Raw genomic sequence first — 18,349 nt, forward strand, 5'->3', positions numbered from 1 at the left:
TTCTGGTGACCTGCATCACGTCTCGTTTGGTAAGTTAACATGTATCCGTCTCGACTTATGAACTCGACGTGATTCAGGTCACAAGAAAAGCGTCTTATCATAATATCCCATATATTCCACTCCGCTCCGCATATAAAGTTACATTGCACCCTGTTTGAATCACGTCACAAAATAAAAACGCACGTCATAAAACTGACATTTATTATGAAATAATGTATGTTTTAAGAGACTGAAACTTGTAATATATAAATACAAAACAGTTCTTTGTATTGTGTAATGATGCGAATTGGCGTATTGAACTCTCGTGTGTTTTTATTGATTTGTATTTCCCTCGCCTAAAGACTCTATCCAGTCAAGGCGAATGCAACTGAATTACTTATATCCTAATTCTATATATTGATGATTAAGAAATGTATCCGTAACTTGTGAAACGTTCAAGCTTTTCTTTAAAGTGATCGTAGCAAATTAGTATGAAATAATGAAATTGAGTCTGGACTTATTCAGCCAACAACAATTGGACTTGTATCACGCACGAAAGTAAATGATCTGTATAATGAATTGCAAGTTGGTAAACACATTAAATTGTCAGATGGATGGAAAACTTTGTTAGAATGTACTCATCTCGTGTTTGTTCAAAATCCTTACAAGAGAGAAAGTGCGTTTTCTTGTTTAAGTGAAACAATAGCAAAAGGCGCAAAAGGGGCGATAGCAAATGACGCAAATGAAGGAAAAACAAATGGCGCAAAAGGGGCAAAAGCAAATGACGTACCAGTGGTATTTTTTGCAGATACTGAATTCATGGATATTGTTAGTGATGAACCATATGCAAACAGGCATATCGTAGTTGACGTTAATAAGTTATTGATGCTTTACCCTTTTGATCGGCAAACAATGCATCACAAGATTCGGCATTTTTCGAATTCAGCCCAAGACTTCAGAGACTGCTTAGTTCAGTCTTTAGTTGAAACTATACCAGAAGTTTCCGCCAAAAAAGTTCTGGATCTAGCCGTTGACCTGAAAGCTAATGTAGATATCGGAGAATTTATGGATACTTTCAAATACAAACGTAAACGTCATTTCGTTGCAAAAGCCTTCAGGAATGACATTTGGCTTCAAATAAAGACATTGATTAAAAGCCAAAAGCAAAAGCCAGCGTTTTACGAAAGATTACTACTCTCACTGCATGGAAAAGAGAAAGCAGAGGAGCAAAAGAGAACGTTTTACGAAAGATTACTACTCTTTCTGCATGGAAAAAAGAAAACAGAGAAGGAGCAAACACTCGAGGATCTCTTGCAAGAGATTGCAAAAAGTTACTCTGACGAAAGTGATGTTGATATCATATTATCGAGTACAAACACACAGCAAAAAATGAACAATACCATACTTTGTCTTTTTCTTTGGGCAATTCTTCATCAGAGGTTTAATGTAGCACAGGGACTGTGGATGCAGACGAAAAATATGATGGCTGCCGCTCTTCTTGCATACCAGATTTTAAAGAAGATGTAAATAGACAAAATATATGCAGTAGATGAGTTGGTACACATAGAACAGAAGGCAGTATTTTACAAGAACAACGCAAATGAAATATTGACAGAATGCTTACAGGCAAATAAGGAATATACGAAGAAGAACCTTGTGCGAAAACGAGATGAATTTGGTGGAAAATCATTATTGCAAATTGCAGAGTAAAACAAACCATTTATTGCACATGACGCATGTCATTCTACAATGAACGACATATGGTTTTATCCTCTCGAAATAGAACCAAAAAGTCAACCAATATGGTTAATACTAGTGTGTGTGTTCTTGCCAGTTCTAGCGCCGCTCTTCCTACGATTCCCAAAAGAGATTGCTGTTGAAAACGTTAGCAATGAAAAACAATGTTTGATTAATTATGGGATCAAGATTTTTTTACTTTTTGAACTCCCCGGTAGTGAAGTTTACTTACTACTTCCTGGCATTCCTTATATTTCTTGCTTCTTTTGCGTACGATTTAATATTTGATGTTTCTGAATTGACATGGCATGACGGCATTGTTATTGCTTATGTCGTATCATTCAGTACTGAAGAAATCAGACCAATTTATAACAAGGGACAACATTACATTAAAAACGTCTGGGATTGTGTTGACATTTCATCGCTGGCACTATTTATATCGGGTCAAAGTTTGACAAATATCACCTTTTATTCGGAAGGCGGTCGTATTTTACTTGCCATTTCCTTCATTGGGTTTTGTATTCGACTTCTTCAAGTATTCGCCAGCTTTTCACAGATTGGGCCTCTTTTGATAATGATCGCAAGAATGTTGATTGATACATTTTACTTTTTGGGAGTTTTAATAGTTGTAGTGATATCGTATGCCGTTTCATCACGTGCAATTTTGTACCCAAACACTGAGTTTACGTGGCCATCATTGTACACGACATTTCGGAAACCATACTGGCATATATTTGGGGAACTTTTTCTGGATGAATTAGAAGGTATATCAAAAATACGTTTAAATTATATAAGCTATACAGTCTGTTCATTCAACCATTATTTATTCTAAATCCACGTAACAACTCATATGTGTTATATACAAAATGTTATACGCTTTAAATTGATCATAATGGTAAAATAAAATCTAGTCGATGCACACCTAATTTTTAGTATTTTAAACCAATAAATATTGTTTAATTAAAAGGCAACTGTATAATTTGGAAACCGAAAATTATCATCTTTAATCAACGTTACTTATTATATATATTTCAGGCGATGCCAAATGTGGTGCTGTTGGAATATTGGCAAACAGCACGGCACTCTGTCCGTCCGCCATGGCGAGATATGTGATTCCCGTGATGTTGGGAGTGTACATGATCATTGTGCAACTGTTACTCATCAATCTCCTTATTGCAAAGTTTACAAAGACATTTGATAAAGTTTATGATAATACTATAATGCATTGGCGTTTTCTTTAGTCTGAGTTGATCATTGAGTATTATTATCGTACAGTGATGTTCCCACAATTCACCGCTATTTATCACGTGTACATGTTTATTCGCTTTTGTGCAGAACATGTGTATGTATCTTTATGTGTGTCGTCAACAAATGGTCATATGGAAAGAAACTCTGGACACTCTGACTCATATTGCGTCACTTTACAACAACGAGAAAACATTACTCTTCAAACGTGGGAACATAGACGTGCAAAAACAGTATTCCTACAGAAACGGCGAAATTTAGGTGAAACAAGTGTTGACAAATGTTTAGGAATAATATATTCCTCCTCTTGGTTCTCTTGGGTACAAAGTTTGACTAGAAACAACTACTCGTCGATGGCAGTCCAGATTACTCCTGATGCTCGAGTTTCTCTTTCATCGCATGAAGACAACCATAACCATAAATGAACAGCCCGTGATGTTAGAACTTCAGACAAACATTATTTAACTTTGTTTATAATTATAAATATATTCATATGTAATTGTATACCAATCATAAACCTATACGCATTACATATCGCAAAATGTGGTAGTCCGTATTACAGACCAGTACATTATGACCGTATTCCACTCCGCTTCGCATATAAAGTTGCATTGTGTTAATTATGTTTAAACGACGTCACAAAATAAAAACGTGCGTCATTAAACTGACATTTATTATGAAATAATGTATGTTTTAAGAAACTGAAACTTGTAATATATAAATATATAACAAAATAGTTATTTGTACTGTGTATTGATTCGTAATATCGTATTGGACTCTTGTGTGCTTTTATTGATTTGTACTCCCCTCGCCTAAAGTCTCTATCCAGTCAAGGCGAATGCAACTAAACTACAAATACCCTAATGCTGTTTATTGATGATTAAGAAATGTATCCTTAATTTGTGAAACGTTCAAGCTTTTTTTTTTAAATGATCGTAGGAAATTAGTATAAAATACTGATATAGGAATTGAATGCATGTTCTACGTCAAGGACATGATATTGTTTAAGCTTTGTGATTTCTGTGAGTTTGTGAGTATCAAGATATAATTAACATAACGGCCAAATAGGCATATACAAAACTCTTTGGTTTGCTTAAGTATATTTACCAGAGATGTCCTCAAAAAATACAGGTTATAAGGCGTTAATAATTATGCGTTATTTTTTTCATTCAATGTCATAAAGTCAATAGTTTCCATCCACTAGGCCAAATCTAAGGAAACATTTTCCCGTTGGCATCGATTCAATTTCTTTTTCATGAAACTTTTACTGCTTTTTCTGCAGGACAACTTAATCACATTAAAGTAAAATAGAACTTTAACAAAACATACAGTTTCTTTCTGCAGTATATATTTAAAAGAATTTCTCCAATTTTCATGGAATTGGATTTGTTTACATACATACGACACACATGTTGTCACATTGGCACACACAGCATTGACCCGTCAGCACTACAGTCATTGATTTAATGTTTTATTTGTATAAATGCCACATAAAACGCACCCTCGTCTAAATAAGAATTAATGGAGTTATCTTATATAAATTGATGCTCCCTTTTAAACAGTTACTGTGGGCAATTGATTTGATCCGATCTGATCAAAGATTTCAAAGAACTTAAAATGTTAGCAAACATTTTCACAACCCCAGGTATGAAATATACAAGTATTCATTTGAAGATATCATGAAATTACAGGTGCCATAAGCGTATTTTACTTCTGATAAAAGTCCTTGAATATTTTGCAAACAAAACCAAAGAACATTCTTCTTACTGATATGAATATATATCCTGTCAGTTTAACAAGAACTATTGCTTCAAAGTTATAAATTTGTACAGGTTTTCGCCAATATGTGCAACGGTTAGCGATTATGAGTTTTGTCACAGGGAGCATGACTATGGGTCAAAAACTAAGTCTCTAGGAGTTATCGTTTGGTAAAAAACTAATATGTTTTTTATAAACTATTCATTTTGTTCTCACACAAATGGAATAGTTTGTGATGATCTACATAAAAAAAATCAGGTTATTTATATGAACGGTATTTCTGATAAGTATGAATATGGGTTTCTTAGTTAAAACAGTATGTCACTTGCTCAAATCTCAATTTTGCAGAACTGCATCGTGTAAACATTAACCGCTATGGTATTCGATTAAAAGATATAAACATTATAGTACCATTGCAGTACCGCTTACACGAATTCTTTCGTGAAGGACCTCTCTATTTCGTTTGATTTAGATAAGACTAATTTATGTTTTTATTACAACAAGTAAACGATCATTGCAATTCAATCTATCGCTTACAAAGTCCGTTTAACAATATACAATATTGTATCAAATGGTACTCTGTTTTTAACCTTACATTTGTTAACATGTATACAAATACACGCTTGAAGACACGCATTTTGAAGATAGCTTATCTTAAAAAAAGTGTATAAATAAAGTGATGGACTAACGATTCGATCAATTAATATAGTTCTAAGTGAATACAATCAAACGAATGATTTAAAAGTTTATCTAACACACAAGTATTCTCGAATTCTAGAGTCGTTTAATCCCACTCCGTACTAAAATTTATGGTACTAGTATCTAAAGATGGCATACGTGCAAATTAAGTTGTTTTTTCATCAAGGCATTGATAAAAAGTCTGCATTTGGATGCCTGATGAGCGCAGAAAATATTGTTACCATTGGAATAAATAAGGTACAAATAAATGAGTAAACATTATATAGCATGTTTTTGCAGTTTGTATTATTGTTGTTCTTTGTTTTGACTGAAACGCGAAACGACCAAGTTTTCAAAATTCAAAATTGTGTATTATCATTGACTACATGAGATTCACCATTTCAGGATTAATTTGCAAAATATCTAGTAGGCCATAACCAATATGGACATATTTATTTGTACTACAGTGATTCACAGCATACATATTACAAAAATAACCAAACATTAGCTCAAATGTCGAATAAGCATATCATTGACAATACAGGAACTACTTTTATTGATACCAAAATACGATGGGGTCTCTTGGCATTGAATAAAAAACGCATAATATTGACATAACATACCTCAGTCAGCACTGATTTTATATGTATGTCTGTGACACAAAATATATGTACATGTACACATGCATGTACCTGACATTTGGCTATGTAAGGATTGATTAGTAGCGTTCATTCCGTATGAATGAACTAGCGCAAAAATCGTGCAAAATCGAAAAAAAAAATAATGTCTATGGGTTAAGTAAATATCATGTAACGCAAGATCTGTAAAAATATTAACTTAAACGTTAGTTAATAAATTTAACGATTTTTGAAAATATGGCGATACATTTTGATAAGGACGATGGTAAGAAAATTTAATATTAATCATTTTAGCATAAAATCTATTAATGTAGCAAAGACATAAAGGGGATAATGGTACAGTCAAGACTAGAAATGTCGAAGTCGTTGGGATCTAGAGACATAATTCGAGATAACGAAATTAGATATAACCGAAATAAAAAAGTGTATAACTAAACCGAAAATCAATCAGCAAGAATCAATTTTGCTTACGATATAACTTACCAAAGATACGTGTTACATCAGTATAAACATTGGCAGGTCTTACACTGTTGGCCCAGTTGTACAAGATACGTCCCATACCCGACACGTCCGAAGTCGGCGGACCACGTGAACGAAGATGAATGCGACATTTAAGAAGCAAAACTATATGGTGACATAAATGTGAAAAATGTATTTTTTTAAATACAGTGGACAATACTTTTTGCTAGTTCCCACGACAAAGTATGTCGTGGCTTCGACTTAAAGATAACTAAGCCTAGGGAACGAGATAGCAAACTATGGCTACAGCATAACTTTCAGCATTCATGACCAAGAGATAACTAAGTGGTGGGAACGATATAGAATTCTGTGGCTACAGCATAACTAAGTCGGGGGAACGATATAGCAATCTGTGGCTACAGCATTTCTAAGTCTTGGCAAAAGGAAACTAAGACTTGGGAACTATATAGCAATCTGTGGCTACAGCATTACTAAGTCTTAGCAAAAGGAAACTAAGTCTTGGGAACGACATAGCAATATGTGGCCAAAACATAGCTAAGTCATGGCCAAGAGATAACTACGTCGTGGGAACAAGATAGTATATCGTGGCCATGGCAAACTAAGTCGATGAAACGAGTTAGTCAGTCTTGGCTAAGAGATAAAACAAATCACGTATGACACCTCTATACTACCTCAATAATAGGTTTTATTGTAAGAAGAAAAGCTAACCTATGTCGAAAAACAATGGGGCAAAGGATTCACAAAAAATATTTCCACAATCCCTAAAAGCACGATACCAAATATTGCAAGTTATATACAATAATGCATTCCTTTAATAACATTTCATTTCCAGAAAGCAAATATTTTTAACAAAATATTAATGCAAAATTTGACACAATATCTGAAACAAAATTTCTAAAATCAAACATGTAAGGGACCAGCGTAATAAGGTAAACATACCATATGGAATACTTTTGACTCCTGTTACTGAAAGAAAACCCTTTAAATGAAGGATATTACAACCGAATTGTTTTTTATAATTTAAAAATCACGAAGAGACCATTAATTATGAAGACAACGAATATCTTATTTTCTTTTAAAATTCTAATTAAAGACGCAATATTAAAAAGGTGAATTGGCATTATGATAAACAAAATGTATAGCGGTTGACACCTCAAAGCAATTCATATTGAACATTATGCTTCGTTTTTAATTGCTAGTTTTGTTTTCTTAATTTTCCAAGTTTGTAGCCTTAAAGATTGTTGATACTCGTGATACATGTTAAGTGAATCTGCGTAGGTTTTAGCGTTTGTTTCAATCTGCAGACGGCAATGGCGGCGAAAATGTAAAAAAAGGAAAACTAGTCGAAAGTGCGCAATCTTAAATGTATGGAATTATGTCAATCTACGTAAAACCTTTATAAACTATGGAGATTTATCTTATGAGTTTTTTTTACGTTTTCGTCGCCACTTTTGGTCGCAGACTCAAAACACATTGATTTTCCCTAAGAATACACACTTTACCTGTAACCTTGTATTGATGGTCATACATTGATATTGATGTAAATTATGTGTATTATTTCAATGTTTATGTTTTGTCTCTTGGACATTTGGTTCTTGTGAAATGAAAAAAACGGCCTTTGACTGCCTTCCTTGTACTTTTGTTTGGATGATATATTCTTTCTGAAAAACTGAGGAAATTGCGAAACACGACGTGCACTTGTACGTCTAGCTTTACGAACATGTTAAAGATGCAGTGAAGTCCAAAACTCGTTTGCTAAACTTAAACGTGTAGGCTTGCTCGTTCTTGTTTAAAACCCTTTCCTCGTGTTATCGTACATTATTGTCTAAATGTGTACAATTTACACTTATCATGATGACGTAGTGCACAAATAATGTGTTGATGTACGCGGATGTACGCGGTTAAAATGAGTTTTTCAACATACCTCTCAACTGTTTAGTGTAAGATCAGTTCTCTGTTAGCACCATTATGTTGAATTTTGATTATTGGTGACCCTATGTGAACATTAACATAACATTACAAAAACGATGTTGTTACACACTATTTGCATATTACAAACATCAAAGGTAAAATCCCAAAAAAGCAACCGGTATAGATCTGATTCCTTCCAAAATCATCATTGCTGGATAAGATACTTTACAGGTTCTTATCTGAAACATGGCCGATGAAATTATTAACTAACGATCATTTCCAAATAGTCTTAAGCTAGCACATGTTACCCCAATATTCAAGAAAGATGACCCCTTTATTGAAAAGAACTATAGACCAGTTAGTGTTTTACCATCAATATCCAAATTGTACGAACGGGGTATAAGTGAGCAACTGATAAGTCATTTTGATAACATTTTTAATATTTTCCTGGCAGCATTCAGAACAACATTTGGATGTCAAACTACCCTGTTAAGGCTGGTGGAAGACTGGAAAAAAGGCCCTTGATGAGAACAAATATGTAGGCGCAGTTCTAATGGACCTATCAAAAGCATTTGACTGCCTGCCCCATGATCTCATCTTAGATAAGCTTAATGCATACGGCCTCTCAGCCCCAGCATGTAAACTTATTCACAGCTACCTTATTAACAGAAAGAAACGTGTCAAACTTGGTCAAATTACCAGTGAGTGGGACTCCATCCTGAAAGGCGCACCACAAGGATCAATACTATGCCTTTAGTTTTAAACATCTTCCTTAATAACATCTTCTACTTTATCAATAATGCAGCTTTGTATAATTTTGCAGATGACAATATTCTCTCTGTGTGTGATAAAAATCCTGATGTTGTTAAGACAATTCTTGAAGAAGAAAGTAACATTTTGATAAACTTACTTCCAATCAAATGCAGGCTAACCCTGATAAATTTCAAGCAATTTCAGTTGGCTCAAGGTCTGTTAAAAAAATAAAAAAATAAATGTACTTAATCACACCATTGTTTGTGAAGAGCAAGTGAAACTCTTAGGTGTTGAGGTAGATAGTTTATTAAATGTTGATGCCCAGATTTCTAAAATGTGCAAAAAAGCTGCTAAGCAATTGAATATTCTTCAAAGACTAAGTAATTTTTTGACAACCAATACTAAGCTTATTATCTTTAAATCAGATCCAGTTTCAACAACTGTCCTGTCGTTTGGGATTTTTGAAGCAAGACCAACACAGAAAAAATGGAAAAGATTCAATACAGAGCTTTAAAATTGTTTTTAATGATTACACCTCAACTTACGAAAATCTTCTTCATAGAGTTCAATTGCCAACATTACATTTGAGTAGGGTAAGATACATTGCTATTGAAACCTACAAATGTCTGTATGGTATCTCACCAGAATATGTTCAACTTTTAAGACATGTAATTTTAATCTGAGATACGAAAACTGTGTAGACGTTCCATCAGTAGGAACAACTAAATATGGAAAAAAAAACTATTTCCGCTTTGAGGCCAGTCAGGTATGGAACAGCCTCCAAAAGGAAATAAGGGTCTCCCAAGACTTCCTGGAATTTAGAAGGCTGATCCGCACCTGGACAGGTCCCTCTTGTAAATGTTCAATGTGTAAATAATACCTTTTTGCTTTAAAAATAGAAGAAATTGAGAACTATAAGATTTTGCACTGAATATCTGTTATCCTTTGTATTAACGGAAAAGGAGTTTTGTTTTCAGTGGGATGGCTTACACTTAATTATAAGTTTGTTTTTTGTTGTTGTTGTTGTTTTTACAAACTACACGTCGATGTACAAAGCTGCTATTCTCTTGTATATTTTGCTACTCACAATTTTGCTACTTCAATGTATATGATTACCCTTTAAGCTATACTGTTGAAACAACTAACCATTTTACAGTGGTATATCAACTAGTGGAACCGACTGGTCGTACAACTGGGAATACTTGTTGGTGTTATCACTGTTCACAATGCTCTAATCCTTTTTTTCTATTTGTACTTGTATGCATGTGTTCATTTTAACATATGTACTTTTACTTCCAAGTCATAAGCTCATTGTTACTGTTATTTGATATGGTATGTATGTTTGTTATTCGTTCGGAAAATAGCTCATTGAGCTATTTTTTCTTGTTAACACATACCCGACTTTAAATAAAGATTCTTGTATCTTGTACATCAACAGTTACAAGTTTAACACATAAGTCAGTATTGACGTTAACTCAAATAACGTTAACCTGATCTCGCTATCACCTCCACAATAAATTGCGTCTTCAAAATCAGTCCTGACACCTACACTACCAACCCTAGTCTTGCCATTTTCAAGTTTCACTACTTTTCAACCGCGTGCATATTTATTTTACCTGCTGCAGGAGTGTCACTTTTAAAACAAACTATCGGAGAGATCCGTGATCGCGTATTAGAATCACCAGACACACCGCAATTAAACACATCAAAATTAGTTGGTATTAACTTCGACATTAACACTTATGTTCATACTAAGTCCTGTGACTAAGTGATTGTTGAAGATCAGGATTCTGACATTGGGATATTTCCTATAGAATACAGTTGTCAGTCGGATTGTTTCTTCAATTTTGCCCGGCGATCTATTTTTGGGGTACGCTTCCAGTTACTTGAAGAATATGTCTATAATTGATTCACGTCTGGAAACAGAGAAACTGTTGACAGTTTCTTTTTTTGTTTACAAAAATGTGCACAAATAGCTTTGAACGCAATGAGTTTAATGGAAGTGTGGGCATTCAGCTTGACCAAAGGAGTATAACTGGTAAGCAATTACTTCTGAATCTACTGGGATTCCATACATTATACACTGTGCGGAATGCCACGGTGAGAACAATTTTGTTTACTGGGAAACACTGTTTGCTAGATGACATCAATTGGGGAATGAATAGGGAGAAATTTTTGACTCAATTTAAAATAGCAAGTGTGCACTGATTAAGTTCTTGGACGATATGTACAACATTGATTGCACTGACTGGATGGCAATTCGAAGCCAATGGTCAATAACATTCGAACAGCGAAGGCATATTGGTATAGATCGCTGTAACTATACTAAACTATGGGCGCGTTATGTTGAAGACATTGAATCCGTTTGCGATGAGGCTGTCGGTAACTCTTCAGTGGCAATTTCCATAATAAAAACGTTTAATGCAATACTTGTAAAATGCCTCGCATTATCATTTTGTACACGGACTTGTTATTGACACATGCCAGGGTGAATCAACAACATATAGTAGAGAGAAAGAAATGCCTCGATTACTGCCCTTTAAAACCTGAGGTGGACTTAAATTTTGCAACAATAACACAGTTGAGTTTAACCAAGAAGTCATCAAAACTTACCCGGCGCCACAATATCAGGAGATTCATTTTATTCATCATTCATTGCAGACGAAAACAATTTTTCGCATTTCTTTTCGAAAACATCATAAAGCATGCAAGTGAGCCCGTATTATGACTTAACTATAGACTTTTGCGACTCGGAGAAAGACCCAGGGAAGTGTTTTGAGAGTCTATTCGTTAAGCAATGATCTTGGGACTTAAATCTGACATTCATAGATTACAACGTGACCAACGATCTTATTTTCAATGTATATATATTCTATAGTCAGGAACTTCGTGCTGATTAATTGAGCGATTTAAGACCTTTGTTGGACGCTGGTAAGCGGTTCTGCAACTATTTTTCACTGAAGCCAATGTTATATTTAAATTATTATGAGGAGACCCATATTGATATCCCTATTAAGTGCAATATCTAGCATTGGTTCTGTTGAACGGATACCGATGCATGAACAGAACGGAAGCGGTGAATAGTTTCGTTCAAATGAATAAATAAACTCGATATCTAATGACTATCTTAAAGCAATAGCCCATATAATGCACCAGTCAATTGTTACCCCACCCCCTACCCCTCCCCCAGGTCCGGGGGTATACCGGTGAAAGCCGGGGAAATGAGCCTTGTTTTAACCTTCCAGGTGGCCCCGCAGTGCCGGGTGAATGCGGTGGTTTTGTCTTCGCGCCAAATATAGCAGGGAATTGGACTTACTTAGGGTCCCCGGGGTGCAGGGGTATTTGGCGGAGGTTTTACCAGCAGTTCGTCCGCGCAGGTCGGGGATTTTGCCTGGGCTTTGCTGGACCGAAAGTCAAAGTCCCCGCTATTCCCCGGACCTGGGGGCCGTGGTTATAATTGACTCGTGCATAACCGTTTATAACTGTTTCTTTAATTTATTTTTATGTGGTAAATGCATTTATACGGCATTCAAAAATTGTTTTTAATTGCAAGGCACCTTCTGTCCTTCTGAAGCTGGAAAAAATAGCATTTTATGACTAAGCGAGGACTTAAAATTAGACAAGAAAGCATTATACTATATACAGTTTAGTTAACCAAAATCAGAGGTGAGGCATTTTTGAGTTGTTTGTACTTCTGCAAATAAATCAAATACCCACGATGACTTTCAATCGTAATTACTCTTCCATCTTTGGTAGTATATTTTTGTGGATAAAAGGCAATTTTTCCAATTGAAAGGCTTTATAGTTGTCCTTTTTCGGGTCATGTGTGAAGTGCAGTATCCGAACAGTAGAAAGATTGTCGATGGAAAACGTATTATTTGGTGGAATCATTTCAGTATTTCCTACATAATGGAATTGGAGTTCATAGCAGAAATGCTGTCCTCTTTTAGTATTTGTAAGATGATAGAAATAGTTTATATACTATCACGCATAACTCATAAAATCTGTCAAAGATGAATTTTGAGATAATGCACCAGTCAATTGTAACCACTGCCCCAGGTCCGGGGATAGCCGGGACTTTCGGTCCAGCCAACCCCGTGTAAAATCCCCGACCTGTGGGGACGAACTGATGGTTAAACCCCGGCCAAATGCCCCCGCACCCCAGACACTCTACATAAGGCCCAATCTTCGCTAAATTTGGCGCTATGACAAAACCACCGCGGTCACCCGGCCCTGCGGGGGCACATGGGAAGTAAAAACACGACCCTTTGCCCCGGCTATCCTCAGGATACCCCCGGACCTGGGGGGGGGGGGGCGTGGTTACAATTGACTGGTGCATAAACCGCTGTAAAACATCTCAATTGAGGGAAGGGAGCTAAACTTATCGTTATAGACAAGCAGGCCACGTTTAGCGTTACGTTATATATATATGTATATATATATATATATAGTACAGTGGCGGACATAACACAATTTGAAGCCTTTGAAGACACAAATATGAACGTTTCCATTAGTTCCGTAGTCCTATCTGACACAAGTTATACAGAGTTTGTGTTCGCCGATGTTGACTAATTTTTTATCTTGTCCTTTACTTCGGATCCAAGAATCAAAATTTCGTCGGACTGAACGTGTATTTATATAATAACAATCAATTGTTAGATAACGGAGATCATTAACAACAAAATACCTATACAGATGTGTGTCTGAATAGCTAAATATATATGACTTAATAGACAAAGCAACAATGCCTCTAAAATATTGGCTTACTGCTCTGGCCTTCATTTCATTTTAAAGAATGTGGCTACGATTTAAGGGACTAGACACCAGATGGTCCCAAAATCGGTACAAAACAAGCCTTAAATTATCGATACGAGCTAGTATGAGGCCGTTTAAACATCAATTTTCATGATTTAAAGAATATTTTGTCGCAGTGTCAGCTGGGTGTACCGTTTTAAAAAGCGCATAATTGTTTCCCAGTTTTATAGTGTGTACATTGAGCATGTGAAAGTCACGTGATCGGTACTGAGACATGTACAGACGCGGTGTGCATTGAGCATGTGAAAGTCACGTGATCGGTACTGAGACATGTACAGACGCGGTGTGCATTGAGCATGTGAAAGTCACGTGATCGGTACTGAGACATGTACAGACGCGGTGTACATTGAACATGTGAAAGTCACGTGATCGGTACTGAGACATGTACAGACGCGGTGTGCATTGAGCATGTGAAAGTCACGTGATCGGTACTGAGACATGTACAGACGCGGTGTGCATTGAGCATGTGAAAGTCACGTGATCGGTACTGAGACATGTACAGACGCGGTGTGCATTGAGCATGTGAAAGTCACGTGATCGGTACTGAGACATGTACAGACGCGGTGTACATTGAACATGTGAAAGTCACGTGATCGGTACTGAGACATGTACAGACGCTTTTTCTTAAAATAAATTTGGGGTTTACAGACAAACCCGGTAAATTTCGAATTGATAAAATACACAAAAACCGCACATTTGTCGTAAAATATGTTATACATCAGTAAGTTAGATTTAATGCGTTGTACACAACGATATTAATTTTATATGTTTAAGTTATTGCCAATTTCCTTTTTTTCTTGCGATAGTAGCATTTGGTGTACTGTCCCTTCAACACGTATGAACAGTGTTAATAAGAGACTTTATACCTTCTCGACGGATACATATTCTCCCCCCGTCGACTTATGCCATATTGAATCACGTGTCTCATGAATTTTCGACGCATAAAATGTACCTATCCTGACAACTGCGGGATGTTTCATACGAGTGCGAAGCATCTTGATATCTGAAAAACATGTAAGATACAAGAATAGAAAATAATTAAATACCTGTGCATTTTATCAGGTTGCAGTGTATCAATACAATAAGTCATATACTTTATGCCGTAGGACGGACTGATTGCGCAAGATTCTCCTTAGATATGAATATTATTAAAGACTCAACACAAATCAACTCAGATAGTAGCTTCGTAGCATCATTTTATTTGCTTATGAAATTATGAGCCACCATCTGTAATATGTCCCGCGAAATAATCGTGATGTCAGCGCTAACACAAGGACACAAATAAATAAATGTACGGCTATCATGAAGTAATATTTCTTAGTATATCAACTTTGGATATATCATCAACTAAACGTACTTGTAAATATATTTGTGAAACATTTTCAAAAGTCTTGGTATAGACCTATCTGAATATTGACGGAAAGTAACGGACAATTCAAAATACTCAAGTTCAGCTATCATAAAGTAGTATTTCTTCGCATATAAACTTTGGATATGACATCAACTATACTTGGCGCTTTTTTCATTTCCTAGGGTCCATTCAGGTACCAGTAAATGATTTGGGAAAAAATGATAAAAGTCATGGAAATGGCTGAAAATTGCTGAAAAGAAACAAACAGTTCGGGTTCAATTTTGCATAATTGAATATTCCTGAATTCAAGATCTGTTTTTGAGACAGACTTGCTTTACCTCGCTTTGGTAACTTTTGGGAAGCATGTAGAGGAAATTAGTCCTATATTTACAAAAGAAAAACGTTTAGAAAACATGCGTTCATGTGCCTTTGTGTAATTGTTTTCAAACATAACTCTTAAATTATTGATATCATTTTCATGAAGATGGTTCAAGACTTTCATTGATTAAAAATACTACAAGTAATATGCCTGGTCTACACCTTTCTTAGGATTTCTTCATTTCCGTATTGATTAACAAACGATGATTTTCTCTGGCATCAATTAGTAGTGTACATTATATGGTTGTATTATAATTTCCATCACTTAGGCCTAACGAATTCTACGTCAAATAATAATCTTAATATGGATATGTCAAGCCATTTAAGTAATATTAATGTTTAATGAGATACTCATTAGATGCTCTCTTGTTACAGCTTCTTAAAATGTAATATTCGTAAGCAGATTCTGTAAGCGTCAATTATTTAAATCTTAATGGTCAAAACACAATTATGCAATTATGAACACTGGTACTTTTACTCTGCTGAAATCCGCGAAACGGAATTTGAGCCCAATTTCGCTAAAGTTTGTCTACCGATAATAACCAAATTTGACTGTGCATTCCAAGTTTGAAAGAATAAAATTAAAGCACTGCCTTAGACTGCCTAGGTATGTTAAATCAACTGAAGAAACTGCTAATGCAGTACATTTTTTCTTAGGTAAACAAGAGTCAAAGACAAAATTCATTTTATATGACATACGATGACTTTGACTACACCAATTAGATTATTAAGGTGCATTACAAGTAAGGTTAAGGCAATGCAAAGCAAATTTATATTTTAATGTTTGAAAAAACTCATAATAAAAAACATAAGTATATTATTTCACCTAATACTGAATATCATACAAGCATTTACATTACAAATAAATGATTCCTACTTTAAACATAACAAGGTAAACGAGACAGATCGAGTTTACTTAAAACTAATTATTACAGTTATCTGACAATTAACCTGTACTAAACTATTACTAAACATGTAAAACAGCATTGTGTATATTTTAGATTTTTAAGGTTCTACAAATAACCTGGAAAAATTGTTTGACCACCTCAGCAGTTTGAAATGAATATAAATTCCCTATAGTTGATGTTGTTTGCATAAAGTCGTTTAAACAATGCAGCAAAGTTATTTTAACAAAAATGATTTTTCCTGTTCCTAATCACCTCTTAAATTTGTTTGAATATTATTTAAACTTATGCTACATACTTTTTTAACTCTGAAATGTATCTTCCATTATTCCTTGCCTAAGACAATATTTAAACCATTAAACCTACTGCCTTGGCCCCAATTTTTCGAAACTTCTTAAGCTTCACAGGCTTAAGATGCTTTGTTCAATTACCCAAAATACATACTTATAATGATTTTTTATAAATGAAAAATGATTTATTGTGATAATCGTAACGATTATTCCTATCTAAGGTATTACAACTTTTAAAGTAGTATATAAAACTCAAAATACTGAAAGACAAAAATAATGGGTTTAGGTTAATCGTGTTATAAGTTTCGAGAAATTGGGGCCTGTTGTTTATATTCATGAATGGTTGGAATGACATTACTTTCATTAAACTGTTGATATAGATCTAAACTTTCATTTTCACTTTCATTTATATTTGTAACTTCAGGCAAATTATCAAAAGAAATGTTCATCAGTTCTTCTATTTCTGGACAAAACTACCAAATAAGATATTTCAAGAAGTCGAAATCTGACAGATCATCTGCCATGTTTACTCTGTGCTGCAGACGAACTTTCAGCTTCAAGGAAATCACACATATTAAAGGCGTTAACTAATGTAAACAACTTCCTACTGTGACCTGACGTCATAGGTTGTAAAAAAGACAGTAGTCCGTTTATGAATTCAATAAGCTCATTTGCATACACGAATGCTTCATGGAGAAATAAATGCAATGCCACATGGATTGTTTTATGCAGTAGGATTGAAGCATTTACTTGCATCATCTCAAAGTTGTAATTATTGTGAATTGAATTCCGATTCAATCATGTTGATACATTCAATGCAAGTCATATAAAATAATATTGAAGGAAGTAAATCAAAGCAAATTATTTGATACACATTAAACATACTTACCATAATATAATGTTCTAATCAATTTTAATTAATAGTAATAATACTATTTTATAATTATAATAATAAATTGTTTTCAACAATACAACATCAATATTTCAACTTATAGCTTATTATCATTATTTACAATTACAAGCGTTTGTAAACGATTTAACTAGTCTTATACAAATATATACTTAACAATTTACTAAAGAATATTTCAAGAATCATATGTTTGGCTAAAATCTCTTAATCCTTACCCCCCCCCCCCCCCCCCACCCCCAACCCCCATTTATAATAATATAACCACATGAATTATAAAAGCTCCATTTAAAATATGTATGCATGTATACATATGTATCACAAGCAAGAAACACTTATCGATATCGATCTTTGACAACATAAAAAATAGCTTCTGGTAACCATATGTATTTTGAACGTCAATGCCACGTAAGGTGTTATACAATAAATCAATTAAAACTGTTCCTTGCATTATTTTATGTTTGTGGAAGTCCATATTTTCAGAAACGTCCGAAAATCAGAAATGTTTACGCATCATTTATCTC

The 18,349-nt window shown here is 34.7% G+C and overlaps 1 protein-coding gene across 1 annotated transcript; it reads left to right on the forward strand.

Annotated features, from left to right (window-relative positions):
- The first annotated feature begins 891 nt into the window (after positions 1–891).
- Positions 892–2,957, forward strand: LOC128204808 (transient receptor potential cation channel subfamily M member 5-like). The gene is made up of 3 exons (XM_052906217.1): positions 892–1,324; positions 2,196–2,480; positions 2,752–2,957. Exons 1-3 carry the CDS (start codon positions 892–894, stop codon positions 2,955–2,957), a joined length of 924 nt encoding a protein of 307 aa, XP_052762177.1.
- Positions 2,958–18,349: the final 15,392 nt, after the last annotated feature.

The sequence above is a fragment of the Mya arenaria genome, chromosome 10 (genome assembly GCF_026914265.1).
Source record: "Mya arenaria isolate MELC-2E11 chromosome 10, ASM2691426v1".
Taxonomy (NCBI): Eukaryota; Metazoa; Mollusca; class Bivalvia; order Myida; family Myidae; genus Mya; species Mya arenaria.